This window comes from Symphalangus syndactylus, chromosome 15 (assembly GCF_028878055.3).
Source record: "Symphalangus syndactylus isolate Jambi chromosome 15, NHGRI_mSymSyn1-v2.1_pri, whole genome shotgun sequence".
Classification (NCBI taxonomy): domain Eukaryota; kingdom Metazoa; phylum Chordata; class Mammalia; order Primates; family Hylobatidae; genus Symphalangus; species Symphalangus syndactylus.
This window is the reverse complement of record NC_072437.2, coordinates 74,308,279-74,329,798: the sequence shown is the minus strand read 5'-3', so window position 1 is coordinate 74,329,798 and position 21,520 is coordinate 74,308,279. Positions and strand designations below refer to the sequence as shown.

The following is a 21,520-nucleotide window of genomic DNA, read 5'->3' as shown; positions in this document are numbered from 1 at the left end:
GCAAGGCTGCAGTGAGCCCAGTGTGCCACTGTACTCCAGCCTGAGTGAGTGAAGCTCCACCCAAAAAAAAAAAAAAAAAAAAAAAAAAGAGGCCGGGCACAGTGGCTCACACCTGTAATCCCAGCACTTTGGGAGGCTGAGGGGGGTGGATCACCTGAAGTCAGGAGTTCGAGACCAGCCTGGCCAAGGTGGTGAAACCCCATCTCTACTAAAAATACAAAAATTAGCCGGGCATGAAGGCGGGCGCCTGTAATTCCAGCTACTCCAGAGGCTGAGGAAGGAGAATCGCTTTAGTCCAGGAGGTGGAGGTTGCAGTGAGCCAAGATCCCGCCACTGCACTCCAACCTGGTGACAGAGCAAGATTCCGTCTCAAAAAAAAAAAAAAAAAAAATTACAGTATCTTAAAGGTTTTAGATTTTTTTAAAAAGAAAAAAATCAATAAAAATACCGTACCATGTAATTACAATTTTCTCTACATATTAAGATTTTGTATCGTCCAGACAGAGAACCCAATTTTGAAAGTCAAAGTTCCAGGCCGGGCACAGTGGCTCACCCTGTAATCCCAGCACTTTGGGAGGCCAAGGCAGGAGGATCGCTTGAGCCCAGGAATTCGAAAGCAACCTGGGCAACATGGCGAAACACCGCCTCTACAAAAAATACAAAAATTAGGCGATCTTGGGGGTGCGTGACTGTAGTCCCAGCTACTCGGGAGGCTGAGGTGGGAGAACTTCTTGAGCCCAGGAGCTCAGATCGCACCACTGCACTCTAGCCTGGGTGACAGAGTGAGACCCAGCCTCAAAAAAAAAAAAAAAGGCGTAAACCTTCGCAATTTTTGTTTTGTTTTGAGACAGGATCTTGCTCTGTCGCCCAGGCTGGAGTGCAGTGACGTGATCTCAGCTCACTGCAGCCTCTGCCTCAGCCTCCCAAGTAACTGGGACCACAGGCGCGCACCACCACGCCCAGCTAATTTTTGTATTTTTAGTAGAGATGGAGTTTCGCCATGTTGGCCAGGCTTGTTCAAATTTTTTTTAAATATAAAGGAATCAAAATTTTTGCATAAATTATTGGAAAACTTTTCAAAGTTCAGATTAAAAGGGAGTAAGCTATATTACTCTGATACTGGGATATGTATCAGTAATTTATGAAGTAGTACTGTGTATCATCTACTCTCCCCCCTATAAAAACGTGAAACTCTCCAGGATGTCTGGTAGAAAAACACTATATTTGATACATACAATTAAACACCGTCTCATTACTGCAGATTAAACGGTGTTACTTGAGTACAGAGTTTGGGCACCTAAGCAGTTTGAGGTAAATAGCAGGCTGCACTGAGTTGAGAAAGTGGCAGGCCAAGGCAGGAGGATCGCTCGTGCCGAGGAGTTCGAGACCAGCCTGGGCAACATAGCGAGACCCCATTTCTATTAAAATAAATAAATTTAATTTAAAAACAAATAAAGTGGTCTACCCTTAAACGCATATAGGTGTGGTTGAAGCCAAGGATGGGATGTGAATAATTGTTTAAGAAGCAAGTCTCCTGGACCCTCACGGGCCAGTGATACGTCTGGTCCGACTGAAGCTTCTTTTCCAAATTTACATCCAATTCGTTTTTTATGGCACGATTTTTGCCTTGAAGAATTATCAGCCCAAAACGCTGCCCGCCCCTGTCCCCTGACCCTTTCGGTACCCGGGGCAACAGGGAACCCGGGAGCGCTCGCTACCTGGGCAGGGTGCACCATGCCCGATCCAGCGCAGGGCAGCAGGCCTGCAGCCACCGCAAAGCACGATCGGCGCACGGCAGAAAACGGCGGCCACCGTGAGCGCAGGAAATCCCGGGACCGCGAACTCGAAACCAAAGGCGCCGAGCTGGGGAAGCGGCCAATCCCGCACAGGAGGATCGATGAGGCCGAGCGGCGCCACGGTTGCCACAGGTTGAGACAGCGTCCTGGGACGAGGGTGGCCTCAGCCCCACGACCCCGCGGCCACCCCGACAGTCCTTTTGTTCCCTCGCGCGGGCGGCCTGACACTCACCAGGCGGATGAAGCCGAAGCCACGGTCCCGATTAATGAAGACTTCGCTGGGCTCGCCATAGCGTTCGAAGAGCCTCTTGAAGTCCTCCTCCGTGATGTCGGTGGGCAGGTTTCCCACGAAGAGGCGGCAGCGCTGCGTGTACGTCTTCTCGCCCGGCTTGAGAAAACTCTTGATGTCGATAGTGAACCCCATCTCCTCGTCCGGGTGGTCCTCCGGAGGCGCGGGCGCGGGCGGTGCCGGCTCCCCGGCAAGAGCGAGCGCCATGGCTGCCGCGGCCGCCGGCTCGCTCTCGCCCGCCGCGGACTCCAGGGCGCGAAGGCGGGCCGGGTTTTTCTCAATGCGCACTTGCTTCAGGTTTCCTCTTAACATCATCTTACTGACTTCGCGTCGGACACCAGATACAAGCCTAGATTTATATATAGTGTGCCTATATATATATATATACGTCTCTATATAAACGTATGGCAACAAAATATCGACAATCAAGAGACCGCTAGATAGGCGAGCCGGCAACCCGTCCTCCCCCAACTCACGCCCGCTGCAGCTGCACATTCAAAATGGCGCTGCCACAAACTGCAGTTGGAAGAAGAGACGCCGGTGCAAGTCCCGCCCCTCTGCCAAAGCCGGCGCCGGAACGACGCGCCTGCGCACTCCGGGCACCAACGGACCGTTGACTGACCGCGCATGCGCATAACGTTGCGCGTGCAATCGACAAACCTCCCCCTAGGAGGGTGAAGATGTCACTTCCCATCCTGCTAAAATATCAGACTGTTGTTGGCTGTACTCTTGGGACAAATTATGTGATGTGTGCAGCAGTGTGTGAAAATACAATGACTTGAGTAAACATCCTTACCCTTTTAGATATCAAGCTCAATTTTCTGTTTGTTTTGTTTTGTTTTGTTTTTTGAGACGGAGTCTCCCTCTGTCGTCCAGACTGGAGTGCAATGGCGCGATCTCGGCTCACTGCAACCTCCGCCTTCTGGGTTCAAGCAATTCTCCTGCCTCAGCCTCCTGAGTAGCTGAGATTACAGGGGCGTGCCACCACGCCTGGCTAATTTTTTTTGTATTTTTAGTAGAGACAGGGTTTCACCATGTTGTTAAGGCTGGTGTCGAACTCTTGACCTTGTGATCAACCCGCCTCGGACTCCCAAAATGTTGGGATTACAGGCGTGAGCCGCCGCGCCTGGCCCTATCAAGCTCATTTTTCAATGACTGTGGAAAAATAAAAACTTGCATATTTTGGATGTAGCATTCAATAACAAGATACCTCCCAGTAATTTTTAAAAACCTTTATTTCTGTTTCAAGAGCAAGGTTTTTATATTTCCTAGTTAAACAATACAATTCTATAAAATAACTGCTGTTGATGATTGGCCTCAGAGGACTCCATGAAATTGCTTATAAAATTAGTATAATCAGGCCATGAGCTCTTAGTCTTATGACAAGGGTCAACAAACTTTTTCTGTAAAGGGCCAGATAGCCAGTATTTCAGATTTGCAGGCCACATTCTCTAACAACTACTCAACTCTATGCTCCTGGCACATGGTGAGTCCTCAATGAATGTTGGAAAGAAATGAACTCAGTCACTATGCAAAACAGTTCAGCAGTATCTCATGAAGCTTGACATTTGCTTACTTTACAATAGCAATCCCATTTCTAAGTATTTACCCAAGTGAAATGAAAACTTGTGTTCCTGGCCGGGCGCGGTGGCTCACGCTTGTAATCCCAGCACTTTGGGAGGCCGAGGCGGGCGGATCACGAGGTCAGGGGATCGAGACCACGGTGAAACCCCGTCTCTACTAAAAATACAAAAAAAAAAAATTAGCCGGGCGTGGTGGCGGGCGCCTGTAGTCCCAGCTACTCGGAGAGGCTGAGGCAGGAGAATGGCGTGAACCCAGGAGGCAGAGCTTGCAGTGAGACGAGATTGCGCCACTGCACTCCAGCCTGGGCGACAGAGCGAGACTCCATCTCAAAAAAAAAAAAAAAAAAAAAACTTGTGTTCCCACAAAAATCTATACGCAAATGTTTACAGGGGCTTTATTTGTCCTCAAAACAAAAACAAAAGAAACAATTCAAAGTCCTTCCACTGGTAAATGGATAAACAGTGGTACATCCACATAACAGGATACTACTCAGCAATAAAAAGGAATAAACTACTGATACAAGCAGCACCATGAACTGACACAAGCAATGCCCTGACTCAAAAGGTTACAAACTGTGTATATAACATTCTGGAAAAGGCAAAACTATTGCTGCAGAACACAGATTGGTAGTTGCCAGGGACTGGGGTGTGGAAGGCAGTTAACCACATGGTGACACTCGGAAGCTTTTGGAATGATGGAACTAAATCTTGATTGTGGTGATGACTACACAATTGTATGCTTTTGTCAAAACTCAGTCGAACAGTGCACTAAAAGGGCGGATGTTGGCTGGGCTCGGTGACTCACACCTGTAATCCCATCACTTTGGAGGCCAAGGCAGGCGGACCAACTGAGGTCAGGAGTTCGAGACCAGCCTGGCTAACATGGTGAAACCCCATTTCTCCTAAAATTACAAAAAATTAGCCAGGCATGTTGCCGCAAGCCTGTAGTCCCAGCTATTGAGGAGGCAGAGGCAGGAGAATCGCTTGAACCCAGAAGGCGAAGGCGGAGGTTGCAGTGAGCTGAATGGTGCCATTTCACTCCAGCTTGGGCAACAAGAGACAAAACAAAGGGTGAATGTTACTGTACTTTTTTTTTTTTTTTTTGAGACAGAGTCTTGCTCTTTTGCCCAGGCTGAAGTGCAGTGGCGTGATCTCGGCTCACTGCAAGCTCCACCTCCTGGGTTCACGCCATTCTCCTGCCTCAGCCTCCTGAGCAGCTGGGACTACAGGTGCCCGCCACCACGCCCGGCTAATTTTTTTTTTTTGTATTTTTAGTAGAGACGGGGTTTCACTGTGTTAGCCAGGATGGTCTCGATCTCCTGACCTCGTGATCCGCCTGCCTCGGCCTCCCAAAGTGCTGGGATTACAGGCATGAGCCGCTGCACCTGGTGTTACTGTACTTAGGTTATACTTTGAACAAACATTTTTTAACTACCCAAAAGAATAAAAATAAAACACAATCAACACTAATCTCTATTTACCTCAGTCCTCAGTAAATTTACCACCCAAATCCTTTTTTTTTTTTTTTTTGAGACGGAGTTTCATTCTTCTTGCCCAGGCTGGAGTGCAGTGGCACGATCTCGGCTCACTGCAACCTCTGCCTCCCGGGTTCAAGTGATTCTCCTGCCTCAGCTTCCCAAGTAGCTGGGATTACATGTAACCACGCCTGGCTAATTTTGTGTATCTTTAGTAGAGATGGGATTTCGCCATGTTGGGCAAGCTGATCTGGAACTCCTGACCTCAGGTGATCCGCCCGCCTTGGCCTCCCAAAGTGCTGAGATTACAGGTGTGAGCAACCGTGCCCAGCCATCACCACCCAAATTCTTTTTTTTTTTTTTTTTTTTTTTGAGACGGAGTCTCGCTCTGTCGCCCAGGCTGGAGTGCAGTGGCGCGATCTCGGCTCACTGCAAGCTCCGCCTCCTGGGTTCACGCCATTCTCCTGCCTCAGCCTCTCCGAGTAGCTGGGACTACAGGCGCCCGCTACCACGCCCGGCTAATTTTTTTTGTATTTTTAGTAGAGACGGGGTTTCACCGTGGTCTCGATCTCCTGACCTCCTGATCCGCCCGCCTCGGCCTCCCAAAGTGCTGGGATTACAAGCGTGAGCCACCGCGCCCGGCCAACACCACCCAAATTCTAATCCCCCAGATTCTAATACACATCCAGCTCTATACAGTCCTCAATCTGACCCAGTTTCCCCCATCCCTCCCAGGTGCTCCAAAGCCTTCTATTGTACTGTCCTTGGAAATTCACTCTCTGTCATCAGCAAAATCATCTGTCCTTAACTTTTTCTCTGATCACTTTCCTGCTTTAACTGGAACATGGTCTTCTTCTGAGGACTGCTTCCCCTGCAGCCCTCTCCAGAAGTGGGTGTGTTCTTATCCTATATCTCATGTGTCATAGGACATAGAATAGAAGCTTCTTGATCCCTTTCAACTTCAAGACCATTTCCCTTCCTTTCTTTGACAAAAATCCCAACTCCAACAAGGTCATCCCAACTCAAACTCTCACTCTCATGCTCACTAGTCCCTCCCGAGACCACATGTCTCTTCCTGCTCTCCCTGTAATGCTATTCTGAACTCTCTTTAAATGCATTACCACAAATAGGCTGGGCATGCTGACTCACGCCTGTAATCCCAGCACTTTGGGAGGCCGAGGAAGGTGGATCACCTGAGGTCAGGAGTTCGAGACCAGCCTGGCCAACATAGTGAAACCCTGTCTTTACTAAAAATACAAAAAAGGCCGGGTGTGGTGGCTCACGTCTGTAATCCCAGCACTTTGGGAAGCCGAGGCTGGCGGATCACGAGGTCAGGATATTGAGACCATCCCAGCTAACAAGGTGAAACCCCGTCTCTACTAAAAATACAAAAGTTAGCTGGGCTTGGTGGCAGGCACCTGTAATCCCAGCTACCGGGGAGGCTGACGCAGGACAATGGTGTGAACCCAGGAAGTGGAGCTTGCAGTGAGCCGAGATCGCACCACTGCACTCCAGCCTGGGTGACAGAGCGAGACTCCGTCTCAAAAAAAAAAAGATATTTGGCTGGACTCAGTGGCTCACGCCTGTAATCCCAGCACTTTGGGAGGCCAAGGCAGATGGGTCACCTGACATTAGAAGTTTGAGACCAGCCTGGCCAACATGGTGAAACCCCGTCTGTACTACAGGTACAAAAAATTAGGCCGGGCGCGGTGGCTCACGCGTGTAATCCCAGCACTTTGGGAGGCCGAGGCGGGCGGATCACGAGGTCAGGAGATCGAGACCATCCTGGCTAACACGGTGAAACCCCGTCTCTACTAAAAATACAAAAAAATTAGCTGGGCGTGGTGGCGGGCGCCTGTAGTCCCAGCTACTCGGAGAGGCTGAGGCAGGAGAATGGCGTGAACCCGGGAGGCGGAGCTTACAGTGAGCCGAGATTGTGCCACTGCACTCCAGCCTGGGCGACAGAGCGAGACTCCGTCTCAAAAAAAAAAAAAAAAAAAAAATTAGCCTGGCATGGTGTTGGGTGCCTGTGCCTGTAATCCCAGCTACTCGAGAGGCTGAGGCATGGGAATCTCTTGAACCCGGGAGGCGGAGGTTGCAGTGAGCCGAGATCATGCCACTGCACTCCAGCCTGGGCAACAGAGCGAGACTCCGTTTAAAAAAAAAAAAAAAAGAGTTTCTGCATTATATGTCTCCAATTGTTCATCATTTATTTTCTTTTTTTTTTTTTTAATTTTTTTTTTTTTTATTAATTTTTGCATACAAAAACAATAAAGATTTTCTAAAAATACATACAAAAAAAAAGATGCATATCAAACATATTAGGAAGGTTGCACATGGGAAGTCGGGGAATAGAAATGGGGGTGGGAGTTAAAATAAATGAGAGAGGGACTTTATATGGATCAGTGATAATAACTCAATCCTCTATTTGACAAAGAAGAGGGAGAAGGAAGAGGAAGAAAAAGAAAGTGTGATAAAGGATCAGAAAGGGAGGAAAATAGAAAAAATTAGAGTATGACTCCAGGGTAGACCTGTTTTGTTGTCATTGAGTTGGTTGGTTGGTTTGTCTGTTGTATACTTCATGTTTCGCCAAGTTGGCCAGACTGGTCTCGAACTCCTAGCCTGAAGTGATCAACCCGCCTCGCCCCCCAGAGTGCCGGGACCACAGGCGTGAGCCACCACGTCCAGCCCCCACATTGCTTCTGGCCTCCGTGGTAGACCTCCCTGACGGAGCGGCCAGGCAGAGGAGCTCCTCACTTCTACCCAGACACGGGGCGGCCGGGCAGAGGGGCTCCTCACTTCCCAGACGGGGCGGCCAGGCAGAGACGCTCCTCACTTCTTCCCAGACGATAGGTGGCCGGGCAGAGGCACTCCTCACTTCCCAGACGATGGGTGGTCGGGCAGAGGTGCTCCCCACTTCCCAGACGATGGGTGGCCGGGCAGAGGCGCTCCTCACCTCCCAGACGGTGGGTGGCCGGGCAGAGGCGCTCCTCACCTCCCAGACGGTGGGTGGCCGGGCAGAGGCGCTCCTCACCTCCCAGACGGTGGGTGGCCGGGCAGAGGCGCTCCTCACCTCCCAGACGGTGGGTGGCCGGGCAGAGGCGCTCCTCACCTCCCAGACGGTGGGTGGCCGGGCAGAGGCGCTCCTCACCTCCCAGACGGTGGGTGGCCGGGCAGAGGCGCTCCTCACCTCCCAGACGGTGGGTGGCCGGGCAGAGGCGCTCCTCACCTCCCAGACGGTGGGAGGCCGGGCAGAGGCGCTCCTCACCTCCCAGACGGTGGGTGGCCGGGCAGAGGTGCTCCTCACCTCCCAGACGGGGCGGCCGGGCAGAGGCGCTCCTCACTTCTTCCCGGACGGGGCGGCCGGGCAGAGGCGCTCCTCACTTCTTCCCGGACGGGGCGGCCGGGCAGAGGCGCTCCTCACCTCTTCCCGGACGGGGCGGCCGGGCAGAGGCGCTCCTCACTTCCCAGACAGTGGGTGGCCGGGCAGAGGCGCTCCTCACTTCCCAGACAATGGGTGGCCGGGCAGAGGCGCTCCTCACTTCTTCCCGGACGGGGCGGCCGGGCAGAGGCGCTCCTCACTTCCCAGACAGTGGGTGGCCGGGCAGAGGCGCTCCTCACTTCCCAGACAATGGGTGGCCGGGCAGAGGCGCTCCTCACTTCTTCCCGGATGGGGCGGCCGGGCAGAGGCGCTCCTCATTTCTTCCCGGACGGGGCGGCCGGGCAGAGGCGCTCCTCACTTCCCAGACGGGGCGGCCGGGCAGAGGCGCTCCTCACTTCCTCCCGGACGGGGCGGCCGGGCAGAGGCGCTCCTCACCTCCCAGACGATGGGAGGCCGGGCAGAGGCGCTCCTCACTTCCCAGACGATGGGTGGCCAGGCAGAGGCGCTCCTCACTTCCCAGACGATGGGAGGCCGGGCAGAGGCGCTCCTCACTTCCCAGACGATGGGTGGCCGGGCAGAGGCGCTCCTCACTTCCCAGACGGGGCGGCCGGGCAGAGGCGCTCCTCACTTCCCAGACGGGGTGGTCGGGCAGAGGCGCTCCTCACTTCCCAGACGATGGGTGGCCGGGCAGAGGCGCTCCTCACTTCCCAGACGATGGGTGGCCGGGCAGAGGCGCTCCTCACTTCCCAGACGGGGCGGCCGGGCAGAGGCGCTCCTCACTTCCCAGACGGTGGGTGGCCGGGCAGAGGCGCTCCTCACTTCCCAGACGGTGGGTGGCCGGGCAGAGGCGCTCCTCACTTCCCGGACGGTGGGTGGCCGGGCAGAGGCGCTCCTCACTTCCCGGACGGTGGGTGGCCGGGCAGAGGCGCTCCTCACTTCCCAGACAGGGCGGCCGGGTAGAGGCGCTCCTCACTTCCCAGACGATGGGTGGCCGGGCAGAGGCGCTCCTCACTTCTTCCCGGATGGGGCGGCCGGGCAGAGGCACTCCTCACTTCTTCCCGGATGGGGCGCCCGGGCAGAGGCGCTCCTCATTTCTTCCCGGACGGGGCGGCCGGGCAGAGGCGCTCCTCACTTCTTCCCGGACGGGGCGCCTGGGCAGAGGCGCTCCTCATTTCTTCCCGGATGGGGCGGCCGGGCAGAGGCGCTCCTCACTTCCCAGACGGGGCGGCCGGGCAGAGGCGCTCCTCACTTCTTCCCGGACGGGGCGGCCGGGCAGAGGCGCTCCTCACTTCTTCCCGGACGGGGCGGCCGGGCAGAGGCGCTCCTCACCTCCCAGACGGGGCGGCCGGGCAGAGGCGCTCCTCACTTCCCAGACGGGGCGGCCGGGCAGAGGGGCTCCTCACTTCCCAGACGGTGGGTGGCCGGGCAGAGGCGCTCCTCACTTCTTCCCGGATGGGGCGGCCGGGCAGAGGCGCTCCTCACTTCTTCCCGGATGGGGCGGCCGGGCAGAGGCGCTCCTCACTTCTTCCCGGATGGGGCGCCCGGGCAGAGGCACTCCTCATTTCTTCCCGGACGGGGCGGCCGGGCAGAGGCGCTCCTCACCTCTTCCCGGACGGGGCGGCCGGGCAGAGGCGCTTCTCACTTCCTCCCGGACGGGGTGGCCGGGCAGAGGCGCTCCTCACCTCCCAGACGGTGGGTGGCCGGGCAGAGGCGCTCCTCACCTCCCAGACGGTGGGTGGCCTCCCAGACGGTGGGTGGCCGGGCAGAGGCGCTCCTCACCTCCCAGACGGTGGGTGGCCGGGCAGAGGCGCTCCTCACCTCCCAGACGGTGGGTGGCCGGGCAGAGGCGCTCCTCACCTCCCAGACGGTGGGTGGCCGGGCAGAGGCGCTCCTCACCTCCCAGACGATGGGAGGCCGGGCAGAGGCGCTCCTCACCTCCCAGACGATGGGTGGCCGGGCAGAGGTGCTCCTCACCTCCCAGACGGGGCGGCCGGGCAGAGGCGCTCCTCACTTCTTCCCGGACGGGGCGGCCGGGCAGAGGCGCTCCTCACTTCTTCCCGAACGGGGCGGCCGGGCAGAGGCGCTCCTCACCTCTTCCCGGGCGGGGCGGCCGGGCAGAGGCGCTCCTCACTTCCCAGACAGTGGGTGGCCGGGCAGAGGCGCTCCTCACTTCCCAGACAATGGGTGGCCGGGCAGAGGCGCTCCTCACTTCTTCCCGGATGGGGCGGCCGGGCAGAGGCGCTCCTCATTTCTTCCCGGACGGGGCGGCCGGGCAGAGGCGCTCCTCACTTCCCAGACGGGGCGGCCGGGCAGAGGCGCTCCTCACTTCCTCCCGGACGGGGCGGCCGGGCAGAGGCGCTCCTCACCTCCCAGACGATGGGAGGCCGGGCAGAGGCGCTCCTCACTTCCCAGACGATGGGTGGCCAGGCAGAGGCGCTCCTCACTTCCCAGACGATGGGAGGCCGGGCAGAGGCGCTCCTCACTTCCCAGACGATGGGTGGCCAGGCAGAGGCGCTCCTCACTTCCCAGACGGGGCGGCCGGGCAGAGGCGCTCCTCACTTCCCAGACGGGGTGGTCGGGCAGAGGCGCTCCTCACTTCCCAGACGATGGGTGGCCGGGCAGAGGCGCTCCTCACTTCCCAGACGATGGGTGGCCGGGCAGAGGCGCTCCTCACTTCCCAGACGGGGCGGCTGGGCAGAGGCGCTCCTCACTTCCCAGACGGTGGGTGGCCGGGCAGAGGCGCTCCTCACTTCCCAGACGGTGGGTGGCCGGGCAGAGGCGCTCCTCACTTCCCGGACGGTGGGTGGCCGGGCAGAGGCGCTCCTCACTTCCCGGACGGTGGGTGGCCGGGCAGAGGCGCTCCTCACTTCCCGGACGGTGGGTTGCCGGGCAGAGGCGCTCCTCACTTCCCGGACGGTGGGTGGCCGGGCAGAGGCGCTCCTCACTTCCCAGACAGGGCGGCCGGGTAGAGGCGCTCCTCACTTCCCAGACGATGGGTGGCCGGGCAGAGGCGCTCCTCACTTCTTCCCGGATGGGGCGGCCGGGCAGAGGCACTCCTCACTTCTTCCCGGATGGGGCGCCCGGGCAGAGGCGCTCCTCATTTCTTCCCGGACGGGGCGGCCGGGCAGAGGCGCTCCTCATTTCTTCCCGGATGGGGCGGCCGGGCAGAGGCGCTCCTCACTTCCCAGACGGGGCGGCCGGGCAGAGGCGCTCCTCACTTCTTCCCGGACGGGGCGGCCGGGCAGAGGCGCTCCTCACTTCTTCCCGGACGGGGCGGCCGGGCAGAGGCGCTCCTCACCTCCCAGACGGGGCGGCCGGGCAGAGGCGCTCCTCACTTCCCAGACGGGGCGGCCGGGCAGAGGGGCTCCTCACTTCCCAGACGGTGGGTGGCCGGGCAGAGGCGCTCCTCACTTCTTCCCGGATGGGGCGGCCGGGCAGAGGCGCTCCTCACTTCTTCCCGGATGGGGCGCCCGGGCAGAGGCACTCCTCATTTCTTCCCGGACGGGGCGGCCGGGCAGAGGCGCTCCTCACCTCTTCCCGGACGGGGCGGCCGGGCAGAGGCGCTTCTCACTTCCTCCCGGACGGGGCGGCCGGGCAGAGGCGCTCCTCACCTCCCAGACGATGGGAGGCCGGGCAGAGGCACTCCTCACTTCCCAGACAGGGTGGCCGGGCAGAGGCGCTCCTCACTTCCCAGACGATGGGTGTCCGGGCAGAGGCGCTCCTCACTTCCCAGACGGGGCGGCCGGGCAGAGGCGCTCCTCACTTCCCAGACGGTGGGTGGCCGGGCAGAGGCGCTCCTCACTTCCCAGACGGTGGGTGGCCGGGCAGAGGCGCTCCTCACTTCCCAGACGGTGGGTGGCCGGGCAGAGGCGCTCCTCACTTCCCAGACGGTGGGTGGCCGGGCAGAGGCGCTCCTCACTTCCCAGACGGTGGGTGGCCGGGCAGAGGCGCTCCTCACTTCCCAGACGGTGGGTGGCCGGGCAGAGGCGCTCCTCACTTCCCAGACGGTGGGTTGCCGGGCAGAGGCGCTCCTCACTTCCCAGACGGGGCGGCCGGGCAGAGGCGCTCCTCACCTCCCAGACGGGGCGGCCGGGCAGAGGTGCTCCCCACCTTCCAGATGGGGCGGCGGCCGGGCAGGGGCTGCAATCCCAGCACCCTGGCAGGCCAAGGCAGGCGGCCGGGTGGTAGAGGCTGCCGCGAGGCCAGACCACGCCACTGCACTCCAGCCCGGGCAACACCGAGCACTGGGTGAGCGAGACTCCGTCTGTAGTCGCAGTACCTCGGGAGGCTGAGGCGGGCAGAGCACTCGGCGTCAGGAGCTGGCGAGCAGCGTGTCCAAGATGGCGAACGCGTGCCTGCATCGAAAGGAGAAAAGGCAGGCAGCGGTGGCGCGCGCCGGCAGTCCCAGGCAGTTTGCGGCGCGGGCAGCGGAGTAGGTTGTAGCCTGGGCCAGAGAGGGAAAGAAAGAAAGAAAAGAAAGAAAGAAAGAAAGGAAGGGAGGGAGGGAGGGAGGGAGGAAGGAAGGAAGGAAGGAAGGAAGGAAGGAAGGAAGGAAGGAAGGAAGGAAGGAAGGAAGGAAGGAATCATTTATTTTCTTCTTGAGCCAAAGTAATGAGTCTTCTGCCCCCACCATTTCATTCTTCTGAACCCTTCTTCGTCATAGTCAGCAACATCCTCCACTTTGCCAGACCCCATATTCAAATCTCAGATCTTCCTCCAGTCAACCTTTTAGCAGCATTTGACATTTATAGATCTTTGCCTTGGCTTATTCAACTATAAAATGGGCATAATACCTACTTCACAGAGGTATTGTGCATATTAAATGCTTAACTAAGGCTGGGCTCAGTGGGTCATGCCTGTAATTTCAGCACTTTGGGAGGCCGAGGCAGGCAGATCACTTGAGGTCAGGAGTTCAAGACCAGCCTGGCCAATATGGCAAAACCCCGTCTCTACTAAAAATACAAAAATTAGCCAGGTGTGGTGGCAGGAGCCTGTAATCCCAGCTGCTCAGGAGGGTGAGGCAGGAGAATCGCTTGAACACTGGAGGTGGAGGTTGCAGTGAGCCAATATCGCACCACTGCACTCCAGCCTGGGCTTTGCAGTGGGACTCCGTCTCAAATAAATAAATAAATAAATAAATACTTAATTAAAGTACTGGCCAGGTGTGGTGGCTCACGCCTGTAATCCCAGCACTTTGGGAGGCCGAAGCAGGCGGATCATGAGATCAGATCGAGACCATCTTGGCTAACATGGTGAAACTCCGTCTCCACTAAAAACATAAAAAATTAGCTGGGCGTGGTGATGGGCGCCTGTAGTCCCAGCTACTCGGGAGGCTGAGGCAGGAGAATGGTGTGAACCCAGGAGGCAGAGCTTGCAGTAAGCCGAGATCACGCCACTGCACTCCAGCCTAGGTGACAGAGCGAGACTCCGTCTCAAAAAAAAAAAAAAACAGAAAAACAAAATGTTCTGCCATCATAAATATTAGTCAGTGTAGCCGCACAGTGGTTCACGCCTGTAATCCCAGCACTTTGGGAGTGGGAGGCGGGTGGATCACTTGAGGTCAGGAGTTCCAGAGCAGCCTGGCCAACATAATGACACCTTGTCTCTACTAAAAATACAAAAATTAGCCGGGAGTGATGGTAGGCATCTGTAATCCCAGCTATTCAGGAGGCTGAGGCACAAGAATCCCTCGAACCAGGGAGGCGGAGGATACAGTGAGCCAAGATCATGCCACTGTACTCCAGCCTGGGTGACAGAGTGAGACTCCATCTCTAAATAAATAAATAAATAAATAAATAAATAAATATTAGTCAGTGTTATCATTGATCACTTTCCTGCCCCCTTCTTGAAACTGTTCTGTCATTACTCCTGTCACACTCTTCTTTGTTATTCCTGCCTCACTGGCTACTTCTCAGTTCCTCTGCCTCTCTCAAGAATCTTGACTCCTGAGAGAGTCAAGAGAACCACAGGCCTCAGCTCTCCTCTCCTCTTCAGCTACACTGATTTCCCAGGTCAGACCTGCACACTAGTGTGCCTCAGATGCATTAGAATTGGTTTTCTAAATCTTGACACTATAGACATTTTGACCAAATGATTATTTATTGTAAGGGAATGTTGAGCAGCATCCTTGGCTTCTACCCACTGGATGCCAGTAGCAGCCATTCCCAATGACAACCCAAAGTGTGCCAGGCATTATTATTATGATTTTTTCTGAGACAGAGTCTCACTCTGTCACCCAGGCTGGAGTCCAGTGGCGTGATCTCAGTTCACTGCAAACTCTGCCTCCCAGGTTCAAGTGATTCTCTTGCCTCAGCCTCCCGAATAGCTGGGATTACAGGCACATGACACCACAGCTGGCTAATTTTTGTATTTTTAGTAGAGACAGGGTTTCACCATGCTGGCCAGGCTCGTCTCAAACTCCTGACCTCAGGTGATCTGTCCACCTCGGCCTCCCAAAGTGCTGGGATTACAGGTGTGAGCCACCATACCTGGCCTACTATCACCTTTTACAGATGAAAAAACCTAGGACAGGCCAGGCGCGGTGGCTCATGCTTGTAATCCCAGCACTTTGGGAGACCGAGGCAGGCGGATCACAAGGTCAGGAGATCGAGACCATCCTGGCTAACATGGTGAAACCCCATCCCTACTAAAAAGACAAAAAAATTAGCCAGGCGTGGTGGCAGGCGCCTGTAGTCTCAGCTACTAGGGAGGCTGAGGCAGGAGAATGGCGTGAGTGAACCCGGGAGGCGGAGCTTGCAGTGAGCTGAGCCAGCACCACTGCACTCCAGCCTGGGCGACAGAGCAAGACTCTGTCTCAAAAAAAAAAAAAAAAGAAAAGAAAAAGAAAAAGAAAAAAGAAAAAACCTAGGACAAAGAGATGCTAAGTAACTTGCCAAAGATCACACAATTAATACGAAGTTGAAGGCTGGGTGAGGTGGCTCAAGGCCAGGCGCCTTGGCTCACTCCTGTAATCCCACCACTTTGGGAGGCTGAGGCTGGGGTCATTTGAAGTCAGGAGTTCAAGACCAGCCTGACCAACATGGTTAAACCCCGTCTCTACTAAAAATACAAAAAATTAGCCAGGCAGTAATGGTGTGCACTTGTAATCCCAGCTACTCGGAAGGCTGAGGCAGGAGAATTGCTTGAGCATGGGAGGCCAAGGTTGCAGTAAGATGAGATCGCACCACTGCACTCCAGTCTGGGCGACAGAGTGAGATCCTGTCTCATCAAAAAAAAAGTTGAGCTAGGATGTGAATTGTTAAACAAAATGTATGGGAAGTAGCCAGGCATGGTGGCTCATGCCTGCAGTCCCAGCACTTTGGGAAGCCAAGACAGGTGGATCACTTGAGGCCAGGAGTTCGAGACAGCTGGCCAACGTGGTGAAACCCTGTCTCTACTAAAATACAAAAAATAGCTGGGCATGGTGGCAGGCACCTGTAATCCCAGCTACTAGGGAGGCTGAAGCAGGAGAATCACTTGAAGCCAGGAGGTGAAGGTTGCAGTCAGCCAAGATCGTGCCACTCAGCCTGAGCAACAGAGCGAGACTCAAAAACTAATAATAAAAACAAACAACCACCCCAAAAAAACAAAATTAATAATAATAATAAATAATTAAAATAATAAAAACAGAAGCCAGGAAGTGTGGCTCTAAAATCACTAGTCTCACTTCTGTTATGAGGTTATAGAAAATAAAATAGGCCAGGCGTGGTGGCTCACGCCTGTAATCCCAGCACTTTGGGAGGCTGAGATGGGTGGATCATCTGAGGTCGGGAGTTGGAGACCAGCCTGACCAACATGGAGAAACCCCGTCTCTACTAATAAAGTACAAAATAAGCTGGGCATGGTGTCGGGCACCTGTAATCCCAGCTACTCAGGAGGCCAAGGCAGGAGAATTGCTTGGACCTGAGAGGCAGAGATTGCAGTGAGCCAAGATCGCGCCATTGCACTCCAGCCTGGGCAACAAGAGCAAAACTCCGTCTCAAAAAAAAATAATAATAAATAAAATAAAATCACTAGTCAAAGTTGCCCCCTAGTTACTTTACATGTATACCTGGATGCCCAGCATCTCAAATGTAAAGTGTCCAGACCAAGACTGTGGGTGATCTCTTCACAGACCTTTCTGGACCCAGTCCTTACCGTTTCATGAATGGCACTGCTATTCATCCACATCTTCAAACCCTCAAACTAGAGGTCTTACTTTACTCCTTTTCTTACTACAGCAACAATATCCAATCAGCAAATCCTGTTGGCTCTACTTTCAAAAGATATCCTGAACACATTCTAAGCCAACTCATCATCATCTAATAACTACTAGCCATTATCTGATAACTACTGAAGTACTCTCCTAATTATCTTCTTGCTTCCCCTCCTGCTCTGCTAACGTCCTTTCTCTTTCTTGTTTGTTTTGATTATTTCTATTAATTTTTATTTATTTATTTATTTTGAGACGGAGTCTCGCTCTGTCGCCCAGGCTCACTGCAAGCTCCGCCTCCTGGGTTCACGCCATTCTCCTGTCTCAGCCTCTCCGAGTAGCTGGGACTACAGGCGCCCGCCACCACGCCCAGCTAATTTTTTGTATTTTTAGTAGAGACAGGGTTTCACCGTGGTCTCGATCTCCTGACCTCGTGATCCGCCCGCCTCGGCCTCCCAAAGTGCTGGGATTACAAGCGTGAGCCACCGCGCCCGGCCTGATTATTTCTATTAATTTTCCCCAGAGAAAATTCTCTAGAGAGCAGAGATGTATTTTATCATATTATTATTATCTTTTTAGACAATATCTCCCTGTGTCACTCCAGGCTGGAGTGCAGTGGTACCATCACAGCTCACTGTGCCTCAACTCCCCCAGGCTCAAATGATCCTCCTGCCTCAGCCTCCCAAGTTCCTGGGACTACAAGCATGTGCCATCACATCTGGCTTTTTTTTTTTTTGAGACGGGGTTTCACTCTTGTTGCCCAAGTTGGAGTGCAATGGCGCGATCTCGGCTCACTGCAACCTCCGCCTCCCAGGTTCAAGCGATTATCCTGCCTCAGCTTCTGGAGTAGCTGGGATTACAGGCATGTGCCACCACGCCTGGCTAATTTTGTATTTTTAGTAGAGATGGGGTTTCTCCATGTCTATCAGGCTGGTCTCGAATTCCCGACCTCAGATGATCTGCCTGCCTTGGCCTCCAAAGTGCTGAGATTACAGGCGTGAGCCACTTTGCCCAGTCCATCTGGCTTATTCTTAATTTTTGTAGTGGTGTGTTTTTTTGGTTTGTTATTTTGTTTGTTTGTTTGTTTTTTGTTTTTTGAGATGGTATCTTGCTCTTTTGCCCAGGCTGGAGTGCAGTGGCGTGATATCGGCTCACTGCAACATCCATCTCCCGGGTTCAAGCGATTTTCCTGCCTCAGCCTCCAAAGCAGCTGGGATTACAGGCCGGCGCCAATATGCCCAGCTAATTTTTTTATATTTTTAGTAGAGATGTGGTTTCCCCATGTTGGCCAGGCTGGTCTCAAACTCCTGACATTGTGATCCAACCATGTTGGCCTCCCAAAGTGCTGGAATTACAGGCTTGAGCCACTGCGCCCGGCCTTGTGATGTTGTCTTTACATGTTGCCCAGGCTGGTCTTAAACTCCTGGGCTCAAGCAGTCCTCCCACCTCGGCCTCCCAAAAGTGCTGGAATTGCAGGCACCATCCACTGCACCCAGCTCAGAGATGTATTTTAAATTTAAGTCACACTTTTGCTTTCGGGAAGATCTTGTCGAGACATATGAGAAACTTGCTTGCTAAAACTACCAAGACATGCTGGAAAAACTAGAAAAATAAATCCTTTACATGCAGAGCTAAATTCCCAAAAGAGTAAGATACACTCTGGTATAATATGAAATATACTTGGGCTTTGTCCCCACTTCCTGTCATGGAGCTTTATTTTTTTTTTTTTTTTTTTTTTTGAGACGGAGTCTTGCTCTGTCACCCAGGCTGGAGTGCAGTGGCGCAATCTCGGCTCACTGCAAGCTCCGCCTCCCGGGTTCACGCCATTCTCCTGCCTCAGCCTCTCCGAGTAGCTGGGACTACGGGCGCCCGCCACGACGCCCCGCTAATTTTTTGTATTTTTGGTAGAGACGGGGTTTCACCGTGGTCTCGATCTCCTGACCTCGTGATCCGCCCGCCTTGGCCTCCCAAAGTGCTGGGATTACAAGCGTGAGCCACTGCGCCCGGCTGGAGCTTTATTTTTATTTTATTTTATTTATCTATTTATTTTGAGCCTCAGGCTGGAATGCACCGGCAGGATCATAGTTGACTGCATCCTCAAACTCCTCGTCTCAAAGGGTCCTCCTAGCTCAGCCTCACCAAGTGCTGGGATTACAGGCTTGGGTTATGGTACCCTGGCATCACAAAGCCTTTAAAACCTTTGGAACTTCCTGAGGGATGGGAGGGTCTTTTGTTATTAATAATGAGCACCTTTGATAACACCTGAGTTTATGCTAATGCAGTGACTTGACATAAGGAGGGAGGTACCTTAGGCAGCACTGGCTAGGGCTGGGCTCCATAAAGATCAAGTGATTAGAGGATTAGGGGGTTGGAACTCTCAGCCCCAGCCAGTGAGAAAAGATAACTTTAATCTGAGGAATGCAAATCCTTTAAATTATGAACCCTGTGAACCCAGTGGCTCCTGCCTGTAATCCCAGCACTTTGGGAGGCCAAAGAGAGAGGATCCCTAGAGCCCAGGCATTCAAGGCAAGCCTGGGCAACACAGCAAGACCTTGTTTTTTTTTTTTTTTTCTTTTAAGACAGAGTCTTGCTCTGTCGCCCAGGCTGGAGTGCAATGGCGTGATCTCGGCTCACTGCAATCTCCGCCTCCCAGATTCAAGCAATTCTCCTGTCTCAGCCTCCCAAGTAGCTGGGACTACAGGCGCCCGCCACCACGCACGGCTAATTTTTCGTAATTTTATTTTTTATTTTTATTTTTATTTTTTTTTTGAGACAGAGTCTCGCTGTTGCCCAGGCTGGAGTGCAGTGGCGTGATCTTGGCTCACTGCAGGCTCCGCCCCCCGGGGTTCATGCCATTCTCCTGCCTCAGCCTCCCGAGTAGCTGGGACTACAGGCGCCCGCCACCACGTCCGGCTAATTTTTTTGTATTTTTAGTAGAGACGGGGTTTCACTGTGTTAGCCAGGATGGTCTCGATCTCCTGACCTCGTGATCCACCTGCCTCGGCCTCCCAAAGTGCTGGGATTACAGGCGTGAGCCACCGCGCCCGGCATTTTTCGTAATTTTAGTAGAGACGGGGTTTCACTGTGTTAGCCAGGCTGGTCTCGATCTCCTGACCTCATGATCCACCCGCCTCGGACTCCCAAAGTGCTGGGATTACAGGCTTCAGCCACTGCACCCGGCCAAGACCTTGTCTTTACAAAAATAAAAAAAATTACAAAATTAGCCAAGAATGGTTGCAAATGCCTGTAGTGTCAGCCACTCGACCACTTGGGAGGCTGAGGTGGGAGCTCACTTGAACCCAGGGGTTTAAGCATGCAGTGAGCTGTGACAGCATCACCGCACTTCAGCCTGGGCAACAGAGCAAGACATTATCTCCAAAAAATAAAAATTAAAAAAAATTAAAAAGTAAAAATAAATTATCAGCCCCAGGGAGACATTAAAATGAGACAGCAGTCATAACCTACTCCTTCCTTTCAGCTATGTATTCATCATTTAAACTGCTTGCTATCTGGACAAGGTGGCTCACCCCTGTAATCCCAGCACTTTGGGAAGCTGTTGTGGCTCACCCCTGTAATCCCAGCACTTTGGGAAGCTGAGGTGGGCAGATCACTTGAGTCCCAGAGTTCAAGACCAGCCTGGGCAACACAGGGAGACCCTATCTCTACAAAAAAAAATTTCTTTTTTTTTTTTTTTTTTTGAGACATTATCTTACTCTGTCCCCCAGGCTGGAGTGCAGTGGTGTAATCTCGGCTCACTGCAACTCCACCTCCTGGGCTCAAACGATTCTCCTGCCTCAGCCTCCCGAGTAGCTAGAAATACAGACATGCACCACCACACCTGGCTAACTTTCCTGTATTTTTACTAGAGACAGGGTTTCACCATGTTGGCCAGGCTGGTCTAGAACTCCTAACCTCAAGAGATCCACCCGCCTTGGCCTCCCAAAGTGCTGGGATTACAGGCGTGAACCACTGCACCTAGCCTTTACAAACAACTTTGTATAAGCCCACTCCCTGTCCCCCTTTTTTGCGTTTAAAAATCTACTTGGAACTGCTTCTCATCAGAGTGTATATTCAGGGCAACTTGAATCTGTGCTCCTAGGTTGCAACCCTTAAGCTTGGCCCAAATAAACTCTCTACTTTTATTAATTTTGCCTCAGCTTCTTCCTTTAGGTCAACACCAGGAACATCCAGAAAGGAGTGGTGGGGAAAGCTAGAGATTAAGCCCTATAAAAACTCCTGAACGGGCTGGGCATGGTGGCTTGTGCTTGTAATCCCAGCACTTTGGGAGCCCAAGGTGGGTGGATCACCTGAGGTCAGGAGTTCCAGACCAGCCTGACATGGTGAAACCCTGTCTCTACTAAAAAAAAATACAAAATTAGCTGGGCATGTTGGCAGATGCCTGTAATCCCAGCTACTTGGGAGGGTGAGGCAGGAGAATCACTTGAACCTGGGAGGTGGAGGTTTCAGTGAACCGAGATCACGCCACTCACTGCACTCCAGCCTCGGCGACAGAGCGAGACTCCATCTCAAAAAACAAAAAACAAAAAAACAAAAACCTCCCGAACTATGAGATTTGATGAACATCCAAGTTGCTGAACACAGAGGTACTAGGAGAATGGCATGCTCAGAGACAGCATGGCAGCTTCCCACCCATTCCCCAGTACCTTGCCCTATGTACTTTATCTGGCTGTTCATCTGTATCCTTCAAAATGTTCTTTATAAGTAAAATACCTATTTATAATAAATGTGTTCCCGTTTTTTTTTTTTTTGTTTTTTTTTTTTCAGACAGAGTCTTGCTCTGTCG

At 53.9% G+C, this 21,520-nt stretch overlaps 1 protein-coding gene across 7 annotated transcripts in view; it reads right to left on the bottom strand.

Annotated features, from left to right (window-relative positions):
* Positions 1 to 2,674, bottom strand: part of PSPC1 (paraspeckle component 1) — a 106,344-nt gene extending 103,670 nt beyond the window's left edge. For 5 of the 7 annotated variants that reach the window (XR_010115992.1, XR_010115991.1, XR_010115994.1 and 2 more), the window contains exon 1: positions 2,029 to 2,664. Coding sequence is in view for 3 of the 7 variants with exons in the window: in XM_063619025.1 (XP_063475095.1) it covers positions 2,029 to 2,580 (552 nt within the window). In the remaining 4 variants the exon portion in view is untranslated. Of the gene's footprint in view, positions 1 to 2,028 lie in introns of all 7 variants that reach the window. The other 2 variants (XR_010115995.1, XM_063619024.1) reach the window with 2 other exon arrangements.
* Between the last annotated feature and the right edge of the window lie 18,846 nt (positions 2,675 to 21,520).